The sequence below is a fragment of the Chamaea fasciata genome, unplaced genomic scaffold (assembly GCF_029207755.1).
Source record: "Chamaea fasciata isolate MVZ Bird 193981 ecotype frontalis unplaced genomic scaffold, bChaFas1.0.hap1 SCAF_13, whole genome shotgun sequence".
NCBI classification, from domain to species: Eukaryota; Metazoa; Chordata; class Aves; order Passeriformes; family Sylviidae; genus Chamaea; species Chamaea fasciata.
This window is the reverse complement of record NW_027094098.1, coordinates 19,203,015-19,223,663: the sequence shown is the minus strand read 5'-3', so window position 1 is coordinate 19,223,663 and position 20,649 is coordinate 19,203,015. Positions and strand designations below refer to the sequence as shown.

The window sequence follows — 20,649 nt, the reverse complement described above, 5'->3', positions numbered from 1 at the left end:
AATGCCTGGGTTTGGTTTTCTAGGGGAGGAATAAAAGGGGATATCAGCAGTGTGGCTGTAGGTTCTTTCTTTGCAGTCAGTCGTCGCATTCCTGCTCCTGTAAAATCATCAGAGAGCTCTCAGACCGCTGTATATAATTAACGCTCATTAAATAAAATAAACCCATTTCTGGCCTGGAACATGCTTGTATGGAGCCTTTCACCCCGTGGTTACATCCACAGTTCCCTTTTTCAAGACGTGCTTATCTCGCTTGTCCTCGGCCATCTCTGCTGAGGTGCCAACCCCAGCGGTTCTTGAAAGGCAGCAGTTGTAAGAGAAAGCCACAGGGAGGGCACCCAGAGGATGGGGAACAGACAGAGCCGGCTCTTCACAGGACTCTGGGATCCCCAGGTAACCCCCGGGGTGTCTGCTGTGCCTTGGCTCTGCCTTGTCCTTGCTTTGAAGGCTGCAGACGTTCTGCTTTTTAAAGTCTCTTGACACTGGGGAAAGCACCTGGAATCTGCTGCTTCTTCCTCGCTTGGGAGGTGTTGGGACACATCAGCTCTAAGGGAGAAAATCATTGCTTTTAGGAGGTTTTTGTGCTTTGGGTTTCTGCTGTGCTTCTAAAAGGAATATATTCCTTGCACAAAGGAAATATCCCCTTTCCTCTCTGCTTATTACTGATAAAACCAAAACATAATCAAAACTTTATCCTGAAAATTTACCATGTCCATTTTTGTGAGAAGCATAATCCTCTTGTAGCCTTCTAGCTGCCCTCTTTACTTGCATACACTTGTTTTGATTCTCTTTTCAGCAATTTCTCCCATGAAACGGGGTGTCACAGGCTGCAGTTTGTTCTCAGGGGTTGCGGTCTTGCACAGCTGCAGAAATACAGCTTCCAAAAGCTGGGCTTTCAGTCTTAGTCTGGCAGCAAGAAAAAGAAAAATGGCATTTTGGAAAACGAAGCAAGAAGAAATAAACTGAAAAGAACAGGATGATAATTTGGGACTCATCTGAATTACAGTAACGTTTTACATCCAGTTTCAGGTCGGTGAGGTGCTGCACAGAAAATGTAAGATCTAACACATGCAAGCTTTTAGGCAGCAAAAAACCCAAAAAACCCCCAAAAAACAACTTTGCAATCTTTTAGAAAGTATAGGGAAAAGAAAAATCAGAGCCCTCAACTTTTTGTGAACAAATAAAAAAGAAAAATCCTCAGCTACCCAAACTCACTTTAAATAAACCCAAGGGAGAATCAGCTGTTGTAGTTATGATAATGCCTGAAACCAACACACTGACATTATTCAGGTGGATGTGAATGCTAAGCACTTGCAAAACATGAGGCTTTTAAAAGATTTTTTAAAAAATAATGGACTGAAGTCATTGTTTTTTTAAGGAAAAAAGAAAGAGTGAATGCTCTCGGCAGTGAAGCTAATGAAGCTTCTTTCCCAAAGTTGCTTTTTTTATTTTCAAGGGTGTGAGGATAATGATTTTTTACTTCTAAACAGAGAGAAAAGATATTAGAGTCTATGCCAGCAATTTGTGCAGGCATAAATGTGTGCTGTAAAGAATATTTGTCCCATTGTCTGTGATTTGCTATATTTTTTGGAGAACCAAAAAGCCTGGCCAAGATGTCATTCCATAACCCAATGCACACGAAATCAAACCCTGGCTCCCCAGGAATAATCCATTAACAAACTCCCGAGTTTCAGCTGCCTTTGTGCACATTTGGGCTGTCAGGGAAGCAGAGAGGCACAAAATGTGAATACAGATAATGAGGGGAGTTGGACATTAAAAACACACTCTTACTGTAGATGATGTGTCATTTTAATGAACTCAGCGCTCAGACTGCATTTTGAGAAATAGTTACTGTACAGCAGAATTATTCCAACTGTGATCAGTGGGAGTGCTTCCAGTCCCTGGGTTATTCCTGCTCATTACCATTGGAAAATATTATGTTTTCAGTGTGAGCAATTGCTGTAGTGCCCCAGGGAGGTGGTGAGATTGGGCTGGGAGGGTGCATTTCTCTTCAGTAAGAACATTTTGGAAAGCTGCTGTTCTGAATACCCATATTTATGTGAGGTTATGCATGAATGATTACGCAGAGATTTTTTTTTTCCCCCTCCCAGTAATTCACAAAACAATCCATAGGAAAATGCCGGGTTTAAGCATTAAAAATTGATGTTCATTTAAATTAGAAACAAACAAAGCGGTTTCTCTTACACCCAATAATTAACGGTGGAGAATTAGCCTTGAGGTGAGCAGTGTCTGTGTCTTTGGAGAGCTTTATTGGAGGAGTAACTAGAAAGTAAATCCCAGTAAGCAGCTATTTCATATGGAGTGGGAGCTAAAAATACTGTTATTTCTGTTCTTGGAGGAAATGGGGCTCTTCCCAAAGCCAGTCCACGCCAACCTGACTCACTTTCCGTGGAGCAATGCTCTCATTCCATGGATGCTCTGAACATCCCCACACGAAGGTTTGGAACCAGCAGCTTTTCAGAGAGGGCTGGCAGAGGGAGCAAGATGAAACGCGCTCGGTGGTACCTGTATTAAATTTAGCTCCCACAAGAAGCATTTTCCTGCAAGAAAAGAAGAGTCTGTCCCTGCAAGGCAGCAGTTTCACTCCTTTGGTCACGGGATAGATCATGGCCCGTGGTTTGGGTGTTTAAGCCCTGCCTTGTGTTCCTTTTTAGCTCCTGTAAAATGGTGACAAGGCACGTGTGCTGACCCAGAGATGATGGCCACCGGGGTGAGAGTTTTCCTGCTCCTCCTTTGGACAACAGACACACCTCAAGGTGCAGGAGGTGAGGAGCTTCCAGCTGCCAGGGCTGTGCTTTGGTGGGTGCCCAGGGTCCTTCTTGGTGTTCTACACGTGGATAAAGCAGTTCCTGGCATGCCATAGGCACAGGACCAGGCCATTGCTGTCCTGCTTCCTGGGACTGTCCCCTGTCCCAGATTGTTCCCAGTTGGTGCCTGGTTTGCTCCGGGAGGAAAGAATCTCAAATCTGTGGAGACACAACTTGTGTTGGGGTTTTCTGAGCCTTTATGGGGCAGTCTTCCTACTGCTGTGTCTGTGCATGAAAACTGATCTCCTGGGCACCAAAGGCTGCAATCACAGGAGAGGAGAAGTGGGGGCTGATGATGGAATAATCCCAGAATGGGTTGGGTTGGAAGGGACCTTCAAGCCCACCCAGTTCCACCCCCTGCCATGGGCAGGGACACTTTCCACCAGACCAGGGTGCTCAGAGTCACATCCAGCCTTCCTTGGACACTCCCAGGGGTGCTGATGGCCTTCAACTGCCTTGGATTTGGCAAATAAAGGAGGGCAGGCTCTGAAGAACTGGAAGGGAGCAGATTGATTATTTCACTGCCTTGCTATTTATATGCTAACATTTCCCCCAGCATGAGATCCTCCTCATTTCCATGGGAGCTCCAGGAATCCTTCTTGCCCTGTCATTTCAAATTATTGTTCCCATCCTTCTATGTTTTCTTCCATTTGTGCTTAATTCCTCTGTTCATCATTTTGGTTCTGCTCTCACATGCAGCTTCTTTGGCTGGCAGCCTTTTCTTTGGAAGCCCCCCAGGTTGTCCTCTCCTGCCAGCTGATGTGGGTGAGAATTGTTCATGCAGTTGATCACTCCATCAGCCCCGTGTCTCTGTGACAATGAGGACCAAGATGAAAGCTCTGAACCTAATTAACAGGCCAAATGTAGTGTACCATAGTAATTTTCAAGTTGAAAGTGTTGTAAAAATTTCAGTTTTGGAGCTAAGTTTTAACAAACTCTTATTTGATGGGGTTTTGGTTATTTAAAGGTTTTTTTTTTGTTACAGGTTAGAAATATTTTACAAGGAGCTGTTGAGAGAATATAATACTGACATGAAATGATTTGCTCTTACTGCTCACTGCTTGCAAACAGATATTTCTCTAAACAATTCACTGGATTGGACATCCATGGATATTTCTGTTTCCTCCTTTCCAGTTCAGGTTTTGCCTCCTGTTAACTTCACCCTCAGAGTCTCTGCTTTAGCACAAGTGTTGTTACACTGGGAACCAAACCCTGCTCAGGAACACAACAACTCCACCATTAGATACGACGTGAAAATCCTGAGCCCTGTGCCAGAGGAGGTAAGAGACAAAACATCAGCCAAGGGTCCTAGGAAGGCTAAATCCCTGCTGTTCTCTTTTATCTAAACACTGCTTTGGGAGCTGCAGGGATTCCCTCTCAGCCATCCCTCTGGGCACAGCTCTGCTGGGATGAGCCTTGGGAATTGCAGTTTTCACCTTGAGGGGAGGATGGATCCTGATTTAACAGGCTCCCCCATTCAGCTCAACTCACTGAACTCACCCCAATGTCTGGCTCGGTCTCTGCAGGTCCCTTATTTTGCCTGCCAGCCCCTGTGGTGTTTATTTGATGTTTTTTTATTCCAAGTATGACACCAGGAGGACTCACAGCGTGCGAACGGCGGCGCTGCACGACGGCTTCTCCGCGTGTGTGCGGACCCTGCTCCTCCAGGAGGACCTTGAGATCAGCAGTGACTGGGTGGAGGCAAAGCTCCCACCCCTGCCAGGTCAGGAAACCCAGGGAAGGGTTGGATTTTGTGCTCTGCCCCATTCTGTGGACTGAACATTAAAAGGTGACAGGTTTAGTCCTTTCAAATTAAAAATATACAGCGTTTTCCGCTCTGCCTGCTACAAAAGGATTTAGTCCAGAGCTTTCTGTGCTGCAGTGGAGCCTGGAGAACAATCTGGAGGTGCAAAATGTCAATAACACCTATAAAATTTTCTGACAATGCCATGCTGAGGCTGAGTTAACCTAGAGTGGTGCACCTGAGGATATTTTGCCCTGTTACATGTGAAATACACCGTGCTGTGTGCCACAGCTTTCCTTTATTCCTGCATGGGAATCTGCATCCTTCCCAACCCACAGACCTGCATGATAAGGAGGAGAGTTGGATGCAACAGACACAGCAATAATTTGGAAATTTGGAAATCTGGAAGTATCTGGAAATTTGATTGATTGATTGATTCCAAACTGGAATCCAAGTGTTTTAGCAACAGGAACTTGTTATGATTTTTGCAGTGAGGTTTTCTTTCTGCTCTGTAATTCCTTGCCTCCCCAGGTGCTGCAGGGACCTCTGTCACCAACTTGTCCTGTGTCACTCGTGTCACCATCCCTGGCAATGTCTCTCTCCGCTGCGCGTGGCTCCCTGGCCAAGGGGCACCAGAAGACACCAAATACTTTCTGTTTTACAGGTTGGTCTTTGCTCCTTTCCCAGGCAGCAGAGTGAATTTCTTTTAAGAGCAGCACCCTGTCTCACCAGCATTTTCATTTAGGTACGAGACCCACACTGAGGAATGTCCCACTTACACCAAAGACAAGTGGAACAGGAATACTGAGTGCAGATTTTCAGGGACTCAGATGAAACCTGGAGAGATTGACAAGCTCATTGTCATTCACATTAATGGCTCCAGCCCACGTGCTGCAATCAAGCCTTTTCAGCAGTTATTTAACCAGAATGCCATCGGTGAGTAGGGATACATTTAAAAAACAATAATCAAAAATGTCTAGCAGGATTGTCAAAATGTGAGGAAATTCTCTTGGGTTGAGTGGTCCTTGATGCAGGTGAAAGGATGTGTTGATTTTGTATAGTCATCTTAAGGAAATTGGAAGCAATAACTGGATTGTTTTAGCTCAATTTGATTTTAATCATCTCTTTTCAATTATAGAATGGCATAACTAAAAGCTAGTAAAGGCAATTAGTTATTCTGTTTGTTTGCCAAAGCATTATTCCCAATATTACTTTTCAGTTGATTTAGTCAATATACCTCAAAACACACTTTTTATTACCTTCCATTTTACAGCCTTTCTTTAAAAGGAATAAGACACGTGGTGTTTAAGTTAACCCTGTCCTGTAAAGGAAGGCATTAGAGTGTGGAATAAAGGGAATATCAGCCGTGATTGTCTACCTTCCTTCATCAACACAAATAATTTACTTTCCCTCATTAGTTCCATGCCTTTTTCTTTTTTGGTAAACAGATAACAGTTCTCTTTTTCTTCACTAAGAGAAAAAAAATCACATATTTTCGTCTTAGAAATCATCCCCATGACAGCAGCTGAATTCCTTCAATTTTTTTCCTATTTTTCAATAATTTTCCTGACTACATCTGCATTTTCTTTTTCCTGGAAGTGAAGTTTTTCTAACTGTTCTGTCATTAATTTAATACTTCCGTGGAAGTTAATTTAATAAATTCCTCTTTCCCCAGTAATCTAATTTTCCAAAACTTTTAAGTGGATTTTCCAAACTGTTTTCCTATGACTATTACCAGCAATGTAGTTATTCCTCCTAAATCCTTATCTTTTCAGTCCAGAAAGGGAAATAAATTCAATAATTATAGGTCCTACTTGGAAACACTATCAGGTTATAAAATGCTCCAGTTTTTACTATTTAAACTTGTATTTTAATATTTAAACTCTGTAAATAACTCACCAGTACTGTTTTCTTTTTGCAGAGAAAGTGAATATTCCCAGAAATATCAGCATATCCCTGCAGCAGAATGATCTCCTGGCCACGTGGGAGAAGCCAATTTCTCCTTTCCACGAGGAATGTTTTGAATATGAATTTTACCTCATCAACCTGAAGTCAGGTAACAAGCAGGTAATTGCTCCTCCAGCATCCAAGATTATCCAACATCCCTGTCCTCTCCAGCTGGAATTTGCCTTCCTCTTTTCCTCAATGCCTTTTATATCTGCAACAAACCATCCCCAAGGAACTTGGGGAAGCGGGACAAAATTTGATTTATTCAGTTTGTGTATCTGGATTTAGAACAGTTTTTCACCCATCTTGAAAATGCTGCATTGAGAATCTGGAGGACAAAGGGGAAAACGAGGCATTTTTTTCAGGAATTTTCCCTGGAATATTGGTGTGTTAGGAGAAGTCCCACCTTTAAAAGTGGAGCCTCCAACGCAAGGCCAGCTGCTCGCAGTGAATAAAAACAATGAAAATATAAACGTAGCTTAAATTTGTTTTCTGAATAAGTCTTAATTAATTAATTCTGAGTCACAATTAATCTCTAACAGCACAAATCCTTTTCCTGACAGATCCTGAGGATCCCCTCCAACAGTTTCCAGGTGCAGGTTGATGTCAGCAGCAGGTATTCTGTCAGGATCAGGGCCAACCACAACCACATCTGCCGTGCCCCAGGACTCTGGAGTGACTGGAGTGAAATCATTTATGTTGGTAAGAATTCCCATTATTCCATTCCTGGGCAGCAATGGAATATTTCCCATTATTGCCTCTTTATTCCCATTATTATTGCCATTATTCCCATTATCAGGAGCATGTGCAACATCCTGGAATTCCAACAGGAAACAGGAAAACAGGGATTTGAAGGGAAAAAAAAACCCTTGTTAATGCCAAAGAGATTTAAATCTGTTCCATTAAAAATAAATTCTTTGTGAGAGGATTGGTTTTAGGCAATGCTTTGTGAATATTTCCAGAGATTGCTTTAAACTCAAGGCCTTTTCTTGCATCACTTCAGTTTTTTTCAGGTGGTTCCCTGCCCTCATTGTGATGTTCATGCTGGAAATAAATGTGAGAGACCATGTCAACCATTAATTCACTGAAATTCTCTCACCCCTTCAACGCTGAGGGAAAGAAGAGCAAAATTTTAACATCTTTTAGCGTCTTTTAACATCCCCATTGCTGGGGAGCAAATGCTGCCTCATCAGGAGCGCGCCCAACATCACAGAATTTTAACAGGAAACAGGGAAACAGGGCTTTGAATTTAATTTACTAATATTATCTCACTCCTGAAATGTTGGAGGAAAAAAGAACATGATTCTAGCATCTTTGGAGCCTGATCATTTGCCCCACTCTGTTTTGTGTTTCCTGCTTGCTGAGCAAGTTGTTCTGGAAATAACAGTTCCTTTATCACTGCACGTTATCAACTGTTTGTTCTTAGACATCCTCCTCTGCTCTTATCTTTGGAGTTTCTTCACTTCCTTGTTTTCTCTTAAAAAACACTCTGTTACACTCTCCTGTTTACTGCATTTCCCCTCTTGTATCACAAATTTAAATTTTCAGTGTTTTGCCTCCTTTCTCCAACACATCCCCCTGGCTCTCCCCACCTGGCTCACACAGCAAACGTGGAAAATTCATTCTGATGGCAAAACAAAGTTGGTCTTCCCTAAGATTTTACTTAAATCTCAGCAATGGCCAAGGACAGGACCACTTAATTCAATTTTTTTCCCATGGAAAGGGGTTTTTAGAGGCTTGTTGCCCCTAAGATTTAAATTCTAAACACATTTCAAATAATCTGTACTAAAATAATACATTTAATTTCTTTTTTCTTTTTTTCTTTTTTTTTTTTTTTCCTTCAAATTCAGGGCAAAATAAACTGGAGAATTCCACAGCCTGGATACTCACTCTGCTTTGCGTGTCCACGTCCTGCACGTTCCTGCTTGTTGCTATGATATGCAAAATGTAAGTAGTTAGCTTTTTTTAAAAAAATTACAATATAACCAAAGACCAGGCATTCAACAAATGTGGGGGGATGTCACAAGCTTTGCCTGATTCTGAGAAAAAGCTGAGTTTACCTAAATATCCAAAGCAAAAATAATCAGCCTCATTAATTATCAGTAATAACATTCAGCAGAATTGGTGTGGTCAGAGAGTTATCCAACGTAACCTTATATCACAAACCCATCTATTGAGTGAGGTGAATTTGTTAAAATTTGTTAAAAATCTGTTTGTCCTTATCTCATTCCTTCACTTTAAAAGCACCTGGTTGGGTCAGTGATTTCCTCCGAAATCTTCATTTATCCCTGCTGAAAACTGCTCAGAGATTTCAAAATACCCAGACCTCTGGTGTTTGCTTTGAGTATTTGAAACATTGAATTTATTTTTAATTATACAGAGGCTCTGGATGCTATAGAGTAAAGGCCAAAACTCCCCAAATGTGCAGTGAGGAAGAGCCCAGCTACACTTTGGATTTGTGTCTGTGACAGTCAAATCATAAGTGATGGATTAAATTAGAAGTTCCTCCCTGAAACGTGCAGCAAGCAGCAACTGGAATTGTTATTTCCACAATAAACAGCTCCCTTTAAAGGAATTGCTAATTCCTTATTAATTTCTTTAGTGCCTTGTCATTTCTTGGCCATCCTGGTGCATCCTTGGCTGTTTTCCTCTCCGTGCTGTGCTTCCTTTATCCAATATCGCGTGTGCAGAGATGTTCTGAGGGGATAACTGGTGTTAACTCTGAATCTGTGTGCCCTGAATTAGCAGAGCTCTGCTCAGGAAGGATTCTGGCAGTAACACAGATGTAATAAATAAAAATAATATGTTTAACTCCGCAGGGAGTTTATTCCTGTGTCACACACCTGTCCCCAGCTCTGCAGCCTTGATGTCTTGCTGAAAATCCCCAAGTTTGTCTTACTTACATGGTTCTTTCATGGATTGACCTGGAGCTGCTGGAGGTTCCTCTCCAGTTCTCTCCTCTCCTCTCTCTTTGGGACAGCAGAACCAACACCACTAGCAGCACTCCCACTGCTCCACGTTCTCCTGTGGAGCTCTGCAAGCATTTGAATATCGCATTTACCCCCTCTGGAGATCCTGGAGCACATACAGGGTGAGAAATAAATCCAGGGGACAATTCTACTCAGCTTGGAGATGCTGTACTAATGCACTTTATGATTTTAATCCAAATTTCAGGGAGCTTTTCCAGGCTCAGCTGCTTGCTGCTACCTTGGTTGCTTGCAGGAGTTTCTCTCCAGTATAAAATTCCCCAACACCCAAAGGCTCATTACCTTCTCTCTTTGCTAACGTGATGAAAATTTTACCTCCCTGCTACACCGAATTTCATGGAGCTGCTCACCTTATTCCACCCTTCCCTGCTGCTCCTTGTCCTCCTCTAACCCCCAACCCACCCTGGGAGGATGGGGAAGCGTCAGAAGATGAAACACAGGGCTTGTACCTGCAGATATTAAAAAAAGAAAAATCGAGCAGGTTTCCTAGATCACAGTTTCATTAGTACTCTCTGTTTTTACTGCTCTTGAAAATTCATGGAGTGCACTCTGCAATTCTGGCCACGGAATCGTTGCAGATTTCGTGCGATTTGCAGCCATTAGAAGGAATTTCATTACAGCCAAGAGGTCTATAAATTTTTCTGTGCGCTTGCAGGCAGCAGGGATAAAGCCCACCATTTGGGAGGAGTGCTGCAAGGCAAAGGGGCCCTCTGGGACTGTTTGGGCAGGCTTTTCCCTTCACTCATGACGGGGTTAGAGTCCTGATAAAACTCACAATTGAATGTTTTCCTGGTTTGCCCTCTGCCTTTAGCAGTGAGCGGCTTCTGTGCTTCCCTAGGAATAACATTTTCTCCTGGAAGTGAGCCCACAGGAGGATGGAGTCAGTAACCTGCTCTGGCACGAGGGCACTCAGTGCCCTCCTCACCCCAAAATCAGTGTGGTCACCCAGGGACCCCTTGTTCTGCACCCCACGAGCAGCACTCACCTGCCAGCTTCGGGAAAACTCCAGGGGGAATCTCAGGGGAGCCACTCTGACACAAACAAATCCTTCCTCAGTCTCACCACAGAGCAAGGAGAGCTTGTTCTCCTGCTTGCATCTCTTGGTTTCTCTCTGCCGCTCTCATGCCACAGCCTGTGGGAAGAGTGGGAATTTCAGAAAGACAGACACAGCACAAAAACCCAGGGACCCTGAAATGCTGATTTAAGGCACGGGGGTCCCGTGGGGTGTGTCCAAGGCCTGAAGGTCCCAGCAGTGATCATGGAAAGGCTGTGCCTTCACCTGTGCACACAGAGATGCCTGGGATGCTTTTTGTGACTTTTTGAGATTTTTAATGACATAACTCCAACTTTGCAGTAACCTCCAAAAAAGAACAGAACCACTCTGAGGGCACCACCCCAGCAACTCCTCCCTGCAAAGCAGCCCCCATGGACACTCTTCTGCCTCATTTCTCCTGAAATTTCTCATTGGGCACCCTTCCTTAAGTGTTCCCCTCCCAGAAGTGACGTGTCATTTTTGCTTCTCGCTGCCTCAATAAATGATTTTGATACGGCTCCATCAAAATCTTTCGCTGGCAAACGGCACGACGAGGAACACGCCAGCTCCAGGTGGAACCAACTCTTGTTGGGTCCTTTGCGCAGCAGTGGGATAAACCAGAGCTGAGATGAGCTGCAGGGGAAACGGTGTGGCCTTTTGATAAGTTTGTGAGAGCTGGTGAAGACGAGAGGGCAAAGCTACCCTGGGTAAGGGCACAAAGGCCTGGCCCTTAGGAGGAGTGGAGAGGATGGAGATGATGGAGATGATGCCAGATGTTATTGCAGTAATAACATTGGCACTCATCCTGCCCCACCCCTGAGCTCCAGCAGCAGCAGCACTTCCCTGTCCCACCCCAGTGGTGGGTAGGAATTAGCCTGGCTGCTCCTTTGCACCCAGCACTGGCTCTGCTGTGGTCCAGCATTTCAACAACAACAAAAATGCAAATGTTTCCCCCCCAAACACCTCACAGCCTGTTTTTCCTCCCCATATTCCCATTTGTGGCTGGACAATTCCCTCCCAAAGCCTCATCCCCTGCAGCAGAGGGGAGAGCTCCCACAGCTCGTGTCTGTGGGGTGAGCAGTGTGGTGTGGCCCTTCCCTTCACCTGATAATTAGTGAAGCATCAATGTCACCTTCAATGCAGCAGCAGCTCAGCCACGAAGCTTTAGCTCCAAGCTGATAGACAGAAAATAGTGTTCCTCCTCACCAGGAGAATAGTAATAGGATAAAGGTAAACTTGACAGAACTCAGAAAGCTTCGGGAAGAAGAATAGTCCTAAGAACATAAGCACTGAACTGAGCAGACATCAGCTGTTGGAATAAATCAGCCAATCCTCCATTTTCTTCCTGCAGAAAGGCAATTCTTTACTCACAAAGCTCCTGTCTGTAGGAAATTTCAGCAGGCACTGTGTTAAACCCAATACAGTGAAACTCAGTCCATTGGTCAGTGAGGGCTCTTGTGTTTGTCTATCAAATCTTCTCTCTCTAGACAGGTTTACATTTTTCCTTTGTGGGTTCTCACGGGACAAATCTTATTGCTTACACAGATGCATTTGTTTTCTCACCCTCAGAATCTATTGTTGTGTTAAATGAACTTCTCATTCTCAAAACAGCCTCACATGGGAACTTGCAAATTGCTCTTTAGCTGCACCTAGAAGAACTGCCAGGCCAGCTTTGGCAATTTTAGCAGAGCCAGGCCTGATTTCATAAGGCCTTTCTTTTGTAATTCTTCTACCTGTCTATGACAATCAGCCAGGGGGACAGTCCCAAAATAAACGGGCCAGAGGAGCAGATCTGCCCTTGGCCCCAGCAGCCCCACAGCATGATCACATCTCTGCCTCCTCCAGAACAGACCCTGGATACCAGCTCTGGCCTGAGCAGTAAGTTCCCATTAAAACCTGCCCCTTTCGGACATGGTGCCACCCGTGGAGCCAGCCAGGTGTTTCAGCACCTGGAATGTGAGATCTGAGCTCTGGCACATATCAAAGACAAGGAAGAGTTCCCCCTGCAGCACCTGCCATCACAAACCCCCCGTGCTGCCAGCCCGGCCAGGCCAGGGAGCGCCAGGCAGGGAAGGGGCTCTCAGAGGGTGGCAGCAGGATGAGTTATCTCAGCCCTGGGCAGAGCCGTTTGCTCTCAGCCCTGCCCGGTGCCCTCCCCTGCCTGCTCCCGGCTCCCTCGGCACACAGTTATTCGTGGCTGCTCTCCTGGCGCCAGGCACTGGCGGTTCGTGTCCAGAGAGCAAAGCCTGAGCACGAGGCAGCTTGTCTGGGCTGTCCAAACGAGGTACATGACAGCAGAGCCCTCGGGAGGAGCAGCAGCGTCAACAGCCAGCTCAGAGCCATTCATTTCTCCCCAGACAGCCCTGAAAGCTCTGGCACTGGATGGGAGAGGCTGGGGACAGCCTCACACACCTCCTCCTTGTCACCTGCCTGTCCCCAGGGCCCAGAGGTGTCCTGGGAGGGTGGCACAGCTGGCTCGGCCCCAGTGGGGACCATTATCCCTGACTGGAGGTGCTCCTGGGGCTGAGCCCGTGCTGCTGTTTGATTTATTTCCCCGTGTCCCTCATCCTCCAGGAACACTCTCTCACATCCCTGCACTGCTGTTTCTTACAGAAACCACGTCTGGAGTAAACTGTTCCCACCAATCCCAACGCCCAGCAACAAATTCCGAGACCCTTTCCCAGTTGACTACGAGGTAAAATAACTTTTTTTGGTTTGTTTGTTTGTTTTTTAAACCAAAATGAATGTTTTTGTCTGTGTGCTGCTTTTCCCCTGTAATGCTGAGAGCAAAGAGGGTCATAGAATCGTTAAATCTCGAAAAGATCTCCAAGACCATGAAGTCCAACCCCATGGCCACCAAACCCAGCGAATCTGCAATTCCTGAGGCTGTTTTTGCCACCCTCACTGCTGGGGCAGGTTCTCACCTCGCTCTGTGGTTGCTCCCTTTGCCCAGGACAGGTCCCAGTTGCCGCAGCTGAGGATCTGGCTGTGTTAGCAGATGTTGTGTTTTGGGAAGGGTTCAAAATGAACAGAGGGATGAAGTGCTATTGTCCAGTGCTCTGTACACTGAATTTCAGGCACACCTGTGGCTCTGCCTCTTGTAGGGAAATGCAGTTTCTCCCCATCCAGGCAGAGGGCTGCAGGCTGACTCCTGGAGAGCTGATTTGGTTCAGCCTAACAATTCAAAATGGTTTGCTCCTGCTTTTAAGCTGGACCTAAGCCTTTCTGCCTTTGCTGTTCCTTCTGATAAATACCTTTACCTTACAGATAAGATAAAACCCCTCATTGTCTGCTCAGGGGAAGGGCTGCTCAACAACTTGATTTTCCTTTGGCCCCTTGGAACAAGGGGGTTGATTTTTTTTTTGCATACTGTTCTTACTCCATGATCTGCTCAAGGAAACAAGCTTAAAAGATTATCATGTAATGTTTGTTTTGAATTAAATGGTGTAAAACACCATGACTTGGGGCATCCCAACTAAGAACATGAGAAAAGGCAAATGATAATGCTGCAGCTGGAAAATGTGAGCTTGCAAAGGCAGGTTCACATTCTGAGCAGCAGCACTGCCTGGTTTTCAGCCTCTTTGCTCAAAGTGAGCTGGCCCCGGCAGGTGACACCAGCCAGAGGCTTTCTGCTGGCACCACAGCCACGAGGCCGGTGGCACTGGCAGGGAGAGGTGAGCACATCCCCCAGGTCCCTGCTGAGGTCACAGGGAGAGGGAAGATGTTTGCTGGGGTCACTCAGTTCCTAAATTTGGTGTAAACAGGGGTGAGGTGACGAAAGCCCTGCACGGTGGTGGCCCGTGGGAAGCTGCTGGGCCCTGCTCTGTCACCTGCCACCCTGCAGGGCTCCCCAGCAGCTCAGCCACTGCTTCTGCTCCCTCCTGCAGCTCAGCAGCCCTGCACACTGGTTTGTGCAGCTCTGTCAGGATGGGCCCCCATCCGTGGGCTTTGCTGCCGTGGATTCAGAAACATTCCCGTGCCCCAAACCATGATCCCTCACGGGAAGGGTGGTCAGGCCCTGGGAAAGGCGCCCCAGGGAAGTGCTGGAGTCACCAGCCCTGGAAGAGTTCAGAACCCACCTGGCTTTTGGATGTGGCCCTTTGTGATGGGATTTAGTGGCTGTGGTGGGATCTCATTGAAGGCTGCTCTTGATGATCTTGGAGGTCTTTTCCAGCCTTAATGATTCCATGATTCTGTGCCCTCCAGCTCCTCCTGGGCTCTTTGTCCTGTGGTAAAAGGTGGCAAATGGGGGATTTGGGGGTGCAGGTCTCCAGGGACAGAGGATGAGCAGCTCTGTGAGAGCTTCAGCCGGAGGGTGAAAGCCCTCCTGTTGAACCCAATGCTTCTGAGCTCCTAAACCACGAACCACTTGGGGTTCATCCCTCTCCAAATACACCAATTTGAACACTCCGCTCTCCCCCAGCCCAAGCTCCCAGCTCCAAGGGGTGTTTGCTTTGCAGAGAGCACGGACCTGCACCAGCTCCACGGAGACCGAGGTGGGCAGCCTGGCTGACGGCTTCTCCTGCAGCGTCCTCGATGACTCCGTGTTCTGAGAGGCTCCAGTGCCACCCACCAAGGCAGTGTCACCTCTCTGTGTCCCTGTTCCCACTGGGGAGCAGAATTTACCTCCACCAGGTGCCTTGTTACCGAGCAGGAAGCGCCAGCTCAAACAGGATTTGAGTTCGTGGCACAAGGGCTGTGTAGGGGGGAAAAAAAAAAAAAAAGCTTGGAAAAGCTTTTTGGAAGCTTGGAAAAGCTTGGGAAATGGATTCATTTTGTTCTGGTTGGCAGCTTAATCTTTTGGATGTTTGTTTTACCTTGCTGTGACAACTGGAGATGCAAACTGGCTTTGGCACAGCCCTGTGGATGCAGCAAGGTGGTCCTGGCAGACCAAGAGGGGTCAAACACTGGGAAAAGAAGAAAAAAGTTGGGAATCAGCCAGTGCTGTCACCCCCAGTGCTGCACAGCAAGGCCACCGCGAGGGCAGGGACACTCACCTGGCCTTTGCTGCTACACTTTGTAATGAAAAGGTGAATTTCCACCCGAAAAACATCCATGGGATCGCAGTTCCTGGGTCAAGGCAGGTGTGACTGTGCAGCCAGAGCAGCCTGTGTGGGGGCTCTGCATGGCCAATGTCCTCTGCACTCCTCCAAGGCACCTCATTTTCCTTTGGAAGCGACACTGAACCATTTTGGGATGGAGGGAAACACCTGGGATCAGCTCAGCTGGCCAGAGCACGGTGCTGATCACACCAGGGTTGTGGTTTGATCCCTGCAGGGACCATTGGACTCGATCCTGGTGGGTCCTGTCCCAACTCAGAATATTCTGTGATTCTCTGATCTGGCTCAGGACTTTATAAAACACCAAAAACTTCTGGATTTTGCAGGTTATTTAAGACAAAAGTTAGTTTGCTTGGGCAGCTGATGTACAGTTAGAACCTGTGAGCAAAGCTGTGCTGTGCCTGCTCCTTCTGTGCACTCAGGCACCACATTTCAGTGTAAAACAGAACTTCACCCGTGATTCTCACACTCCTGAGAGGAGGAATCTGCTGGGATGGCTGGGATCCCCTGCTCCCCAGGACCTCAGCACTCACTGGAGGCTCCTTTCCCATCCAAGGCTCTTTTTCAGGCAGCATCAGCAGGAGGACAAGCGAGTGTTTGTTCTTCCTGCCGCGAGAGATTAAAGCTTAAGAGGGGGAAGAAAGGGAAAAAAAAAGAGAGAGAAAAGTGGCATAAACAGATAAACTTCCTCAATTGCAGCAACAAAACAAAACAAACCAGCCTGGGAACAGAGAGTTTGCAAATGTGAAATCATTGAGGAAATGTGCCAAGGACAGCCTGGTGCTCTTTGGAATCTGAGCTGCAACGAGCTGGGCTCCTCCTGGGTGTGCAGCTCCAGAAATTCTGAACATCCAAGCCCAGTAGGGCAGCCTGGTTTTCTTTCCTCTCTTTTGTTCCATCTTAAATGACCTGGGTTTGAGACAGCCTCAGCTTCTGATTTATTTCCCTGTGTTCTGTGATCCACTGAGGGAGTTCCCAAATAAACCTTCAGACCTCGGGCTTTCACCTCCCTGGCTTGGGCCATGAAGTCCTCCTGGTCTTGCAGAATTCCTTCTCATTCCAAGAAACCTCCTGTCCATGGAGCTGGGTTAAACATGTTAACAAAGAATAAAAATGAAGGTTTCATCCAGCCAATAAGTTCTTTGGGAGGTGCCTAAAGAAATGGAGTTCTCAGGTCCTACAGACTAAAAATAATTACAATAAATGAGCCAGTTCTCATGTGGGTGAAGTGGCATTGCTCCATCAAAATTAATGTAGCTCATTAATATAACATTTGTGCCTCCAATGTCTCTCCTGCGTGTGCTTTTAATGGGTTTGAGGGGCACAACTTTAAAATCAGAATTTCATTGGTAAAAATCCTAAAAATGTGACCAAAGAGAATTCACTCATTGGAATGTATTTTATGTCATGCCTTCAAGTGGCCTAAGAAATAAATAAATAAGGTTTCTACACATAACTTCATTCACATTAATGGCAAGCTATTGCAGAGATGAATGCAATATATTTAAATATTTAATTTTGCATATCCTTGGTAATCCCAGGATGGGTCCTCTTGGGGACAGGCAGGGCTGGATGGCTTTGGAGAGCCAGCAGCCACACTTCTACTCATGCTAGTAAATAAATCCAACCCGGTGTAAAGCAGGAGTAGCTGCATTTCCCCAGGCAGGCTGCAGGTTCAAGCCACTCACCTTTGGTGGCAAGGCTGTGCTGGGATCTCACATCCTGGAGAACCAAGGGTGCAGGATGAGGACAATTCCTGGCCGAGCTCCTCCTCATGGTCATGATCCCTGGAGCAAAATCTTCATTCCAGGCAGAACCAGGGAAAAAGGATCCCAGGATCCCAGTCCATGCCCAGGCTGTGTCATCACCACACCAGCTCTCCAGCCCCTAACTCCCACAGCACAGAATTATTCATTTTTCTTTTTTCCCTTCAAACCCAGCTCCCAACCCCCTCACTCCTCCTGCCCAGCCCTTCCCTGCTGCCTCCAGGAGAGCAGCCCCAGGAGCTGCTCCTCTCACCTGCCTCTGGAAATGGCAATTTCACTTCTCTTTTTAAAAATGGAATTGTGCCACTGGCCCGGGTTATTTTTCTGCTCCATTGATTGCCAAGTGCAGCACTGCTCCTTTGAAACGCAGAGAGCGCCGTTCAACTCCTGCCCCTGAAAGGATTAGAAATGTGGCTTGGCTTAGAGGTTTCAGGGCTCCCAAAATCCTCAGGATTCCCCAGGATGAGCAGAGGCAGCGCCTGGAAGGGTTTTGCTCCACCACAGGGTCAGAGATGCTCCAGCAGCACCATCTCCATGAGCCTGGGCAGCTCACAGCTCTACAAAACAACCCCAAAATTCACCTGCTCACATTTTTTGGTCAGTTTTGGGAGCAGAATTACACCAGAGGTGTATAAATAGATTTATTTTTTTTTGTACCTTCACAAAGTTTTGATTTAAACCAACTCTTGTATCTTCACATCAGTGACGGTCTCAGCAGGTTCTCAGGGGAAATTTCTCACTGGGCAGAGCAAAGAGTGGAGGAAAAAGGCTCCTGGAAGACAGGTATCTTTACAAATGACAGAATATTTATTACCAATACCTTTAAAAAAAGATTACATCTGCTAGATCACTGATAAATATCATTTACACCGGGGAGAAAACTACAGAAGCTTTTTTTTATTATTTCATTTTTCTTGGTTTTGTGGATTTTTTTGAAGGTTTTTCTTTTTTTATTTTATTATTTTTTTACATAGAAGTAACCATATCAAACTAAGAAAGGAACACAGCTTGAAATACTGACAATATTTCTCTGGTCAACACCCCTGACTTTTACACAAGTGGAATCCTGATTATGAGTTACTGAATAAATATATTTAGAAGGTCTAAAAGTTAACTGTAGTATTTTGTAAGCAAAAAAGACAAGTTACAGGCAAATTCAAGCTATCAGGAGAGAAGAAGAAGAAAAAAAAAAAAGAAAGAAATACCACTGCAGCGCATTGAAAGTTGAAAATTGTATAGAAAATTCCGTTGCCTTTTCCAGCGTTATCCCATCTGAACTTACAAAATTCCCCGTAGTAACAAACAGTCCTTCTCTTGAGAAGAATTATTCCCGTGTGGATATTTCTGGTGTGACTCTCTTCTGCCTCCAGGCGTCAGGGAAGAGTTTCTTAGGAAAGGCAAACTTCCAGCAGGGATCTCCAGGAGATTCCCACTTTTCCACGGATAACCTGGAGCCGGGGCAGCGCCGCTCCCGCTCAGATTCCCAAGTGTTCTCTGGAGAGTGGAGTTGCCAAGGATGAGGAGTTGTGTCCCAAAGAACGAGCCCAGAGCAGCTTTCTGTCTCAGAGTGTTCTGATTTCCTTGGAATGAATCCCCAAAACGTGAGGGGTTTCCTTGGAATGAGATCTCCAGAGGGTTGAGCTGGCCGTGCGCCCAACGTGACGTCCCGTTGTGTCACCGCAGGCAAAGGTCACAGCTTTGCAGGATCTTCGTTTTCCCACCCAATCTGATGCTCACTGTGATCAAGACAAAGCAATTTCGCAGCCCCCTCCTCGCTGCACCCTGCTGGGATATCGGCTACGTGTCCTGTAGTCCACAACCAACCAAAAAACGCACGTGGGTTTTTCCAAAATCCTGCTCTTCCGAGGGTTTTGGGTTCGTCCTGCGCAGAGCTCTGGATAGAACGTGTGTCAGGAGCACTGGGGTTCAGCGGCCGGAACTGCCAGTGCAACTCAGCCTGTTACAATCCGGGTCTGTAAAACTGTACGGTCAGCTCCAGCCAATTTTGCCGAGAACAACTTGGAACTCTCCGTCGCAAAAGGAAAAAATCCCAAACAATATTTCCGTGATAATGTCGTCCGTAGCATTTTTTTTTAATAGCAGAGGAAAAAAATTAATATCTACATCGTATGTTAACTTTAAAAAATTCTATAAAACACTAAATATATAATAAAAAATATGCATATAAGGACATATGTAAACTGCTTTGGTAACATCGTATTACAGATGTTTTCAGTGCATTGCAGAGTTTCCAAGGAAACTTCAGACAAAGCTATATTTGCTTTGAGGAAGTACTGTATAATGCCATTCCTAAAGAAGCATAAACATTTTTTTTTATTTTTTTTTTTTCCAGTAGTAAGATGTACTCAAACCACAATATTACTTAGTACTGGGTGTCTCCGAAACAACTAGCTAAATGTTGCTTATATTATAAAGAAGAAGTCCTCGGTGTCATTGTTGTCATAAACTGGAGCGGGCTGTGAGGGAGATCATGATTGTGCTGAGGGCTGACAGGGTGCAGGCGCTGGAGGTGGACGAGCCCGAGCCTCTGGCGTAGGCATCTGACAGGGGAGAGGGGGAAAAGGAGCCGGAGGTGAGCAGAGAACAATCCCTGAGCTCTTCCTTAACCCACCTCCCCCGAGGGTTAAATCCCCTTTCCTCAGGTAAGGCACAACCCCTCCTCCTCTTCAGGGTCACCTCTCCAACTGAATTTTTGCTCTCAATTCCTGCCCCCGTTGTGTCGAGGCTCCTCCTCTCACCGTTCTATCACTTCACACGCTGCCTGCTTATCATCATTTGGTATTTTTCGACAATCGCACCACATCCCAGCTGTTCCTTGTGACTCCCATCCCGGAGGAGCCGTGTGCCTGCTGGCGTGCTCCAGCTCCCCTTCCCTCTCCCGTGCTGCTGATTAAATTCCTCTGCATGGTTTACACAGCCACGGCGGGGAGAACTCTGCTCTCACCCAGGATTTTTTTTTTTTTCTACATTGCTGTAATTTTAATGCCATATTCCTGCATTGCAGAGGCTCCTGATTTAACGCCGCTTATAAACTGGGACATTATTAACGGAAGATGGGACATGGAGATTTTGCAAAAGCCATGTTGTGTAATAAAATACTCTTTGTGTTTGCTCTTGTACACCACCTCATTTCCCTAAATAAATATTTATGCATCCAGCACACACTGGGAGATGGCTGTGCAGTAACCTTATGGATTTAGAAGCCTGTGGATCCTGTATTCTGTTACAGTGGATTGCAGTGAAACAATACATTCAGTGCAGGGAAC

At 45.9% G+C, this 20,649-nt stretch overlaps 2 protein-coding genes across 7 annotated transcripts in view; one reads left to right on the top strand and one right to left on the bottom strand.

The window, feature by feature from the left end:
• The first annotated feature begins 298 nt into the window (after window positions 1-298).
• IL5RA (interleukin 5 receptor subunit alpha) lies at window positions 299-15,462 on the top strand. 3 transcript variants are annotated; one of them, XM_066195657.1, is made up of 11 exons: window positions 299-390; window positions 2,673-2,783; window positions 3,960-4,105; window positions 4,410-4,548; window positions 5,101-5,233; window positions 5,315-5,505; window positions 6,491-6,636; window positions 7,080-7,218; window positions 8,367-8,463; window positions 13,150-13,231; window positions 14,997-15,462. In XM_066195657.1, the coding sequence occupies exons 2-11, from the start codon at window positions 2,714-2,716 to the stop codon at window positions 15,087-15,089; spliced, it is 1,236 nt and encodes a 411-aa protein (XP_066051754.1). In that variant the 5' UTR covers window positions 299-390; window positions 2,673-2,713; the 3' UTR covers window positions 15,090-15,462. The 3 variants fall into 3 exon arrangements, with proteins under 3 accessions (XP_066051754.1, XP_066051756.1, XP_066051755.1); XM_066195659.1 differs by lacking the exons at window positions 13,150-13,231; window positions 14,997-15,462 and adding an exon at window positions 10,858-10,948; XM_066195658.1 differs by lacking the exons at window positions 13,150-13,231; window positions 14,997-15,462 and adding an exon at window positions 8,897-8,987.
• A 2,686-nt stretch (window positions 15,463-18,148) lies between these two features.
• Window positions 18,149-20,649, bottom strand: part of LOC136296589 (contactin-4) — a 260,514-nt gene continuing 258,013 nt past the window's right edge. For all 4 annotated transcript variants that reach the window (XM_066195773.1, XM_066195774.1, XM_066195776.1 and 1 more), the window contains one exon: window positions 18,149-19,923. In XM_066195773.1, the coding sequence (XP_066051870.1) occupies window positions 19,823-19,923 (101 nt within the window). In that variant the 3' untranslated portion in view covers window positions 18,149-19,822. The remainder of the gene's footprint in view (window positions 19,924-20,649) is intronic.

Coding starts and splice junctions, on each gene's coding strand:
- IL5RA (XM_066195657.1), top strand. CDS start 2,714: ATGATGGCCACCGGGGTGAGAGTTTTCCTGCTCCTCCTTTGGACAACA. Junction 4,106..4,409: donor TGAGCCCTGTGCCAGAGGAG/GTAAGAGACAAA, acceptor TTTTATTCCAAG/TATGACACCAGGAGGACTCA. Junction 5,506..6,490: donor ATTTAACCAGAATGCCATCG/GTGAGTAGGGAT, acceptor TTCTTTTTGCAG/AGAAAGTGAATATTCCCAGA.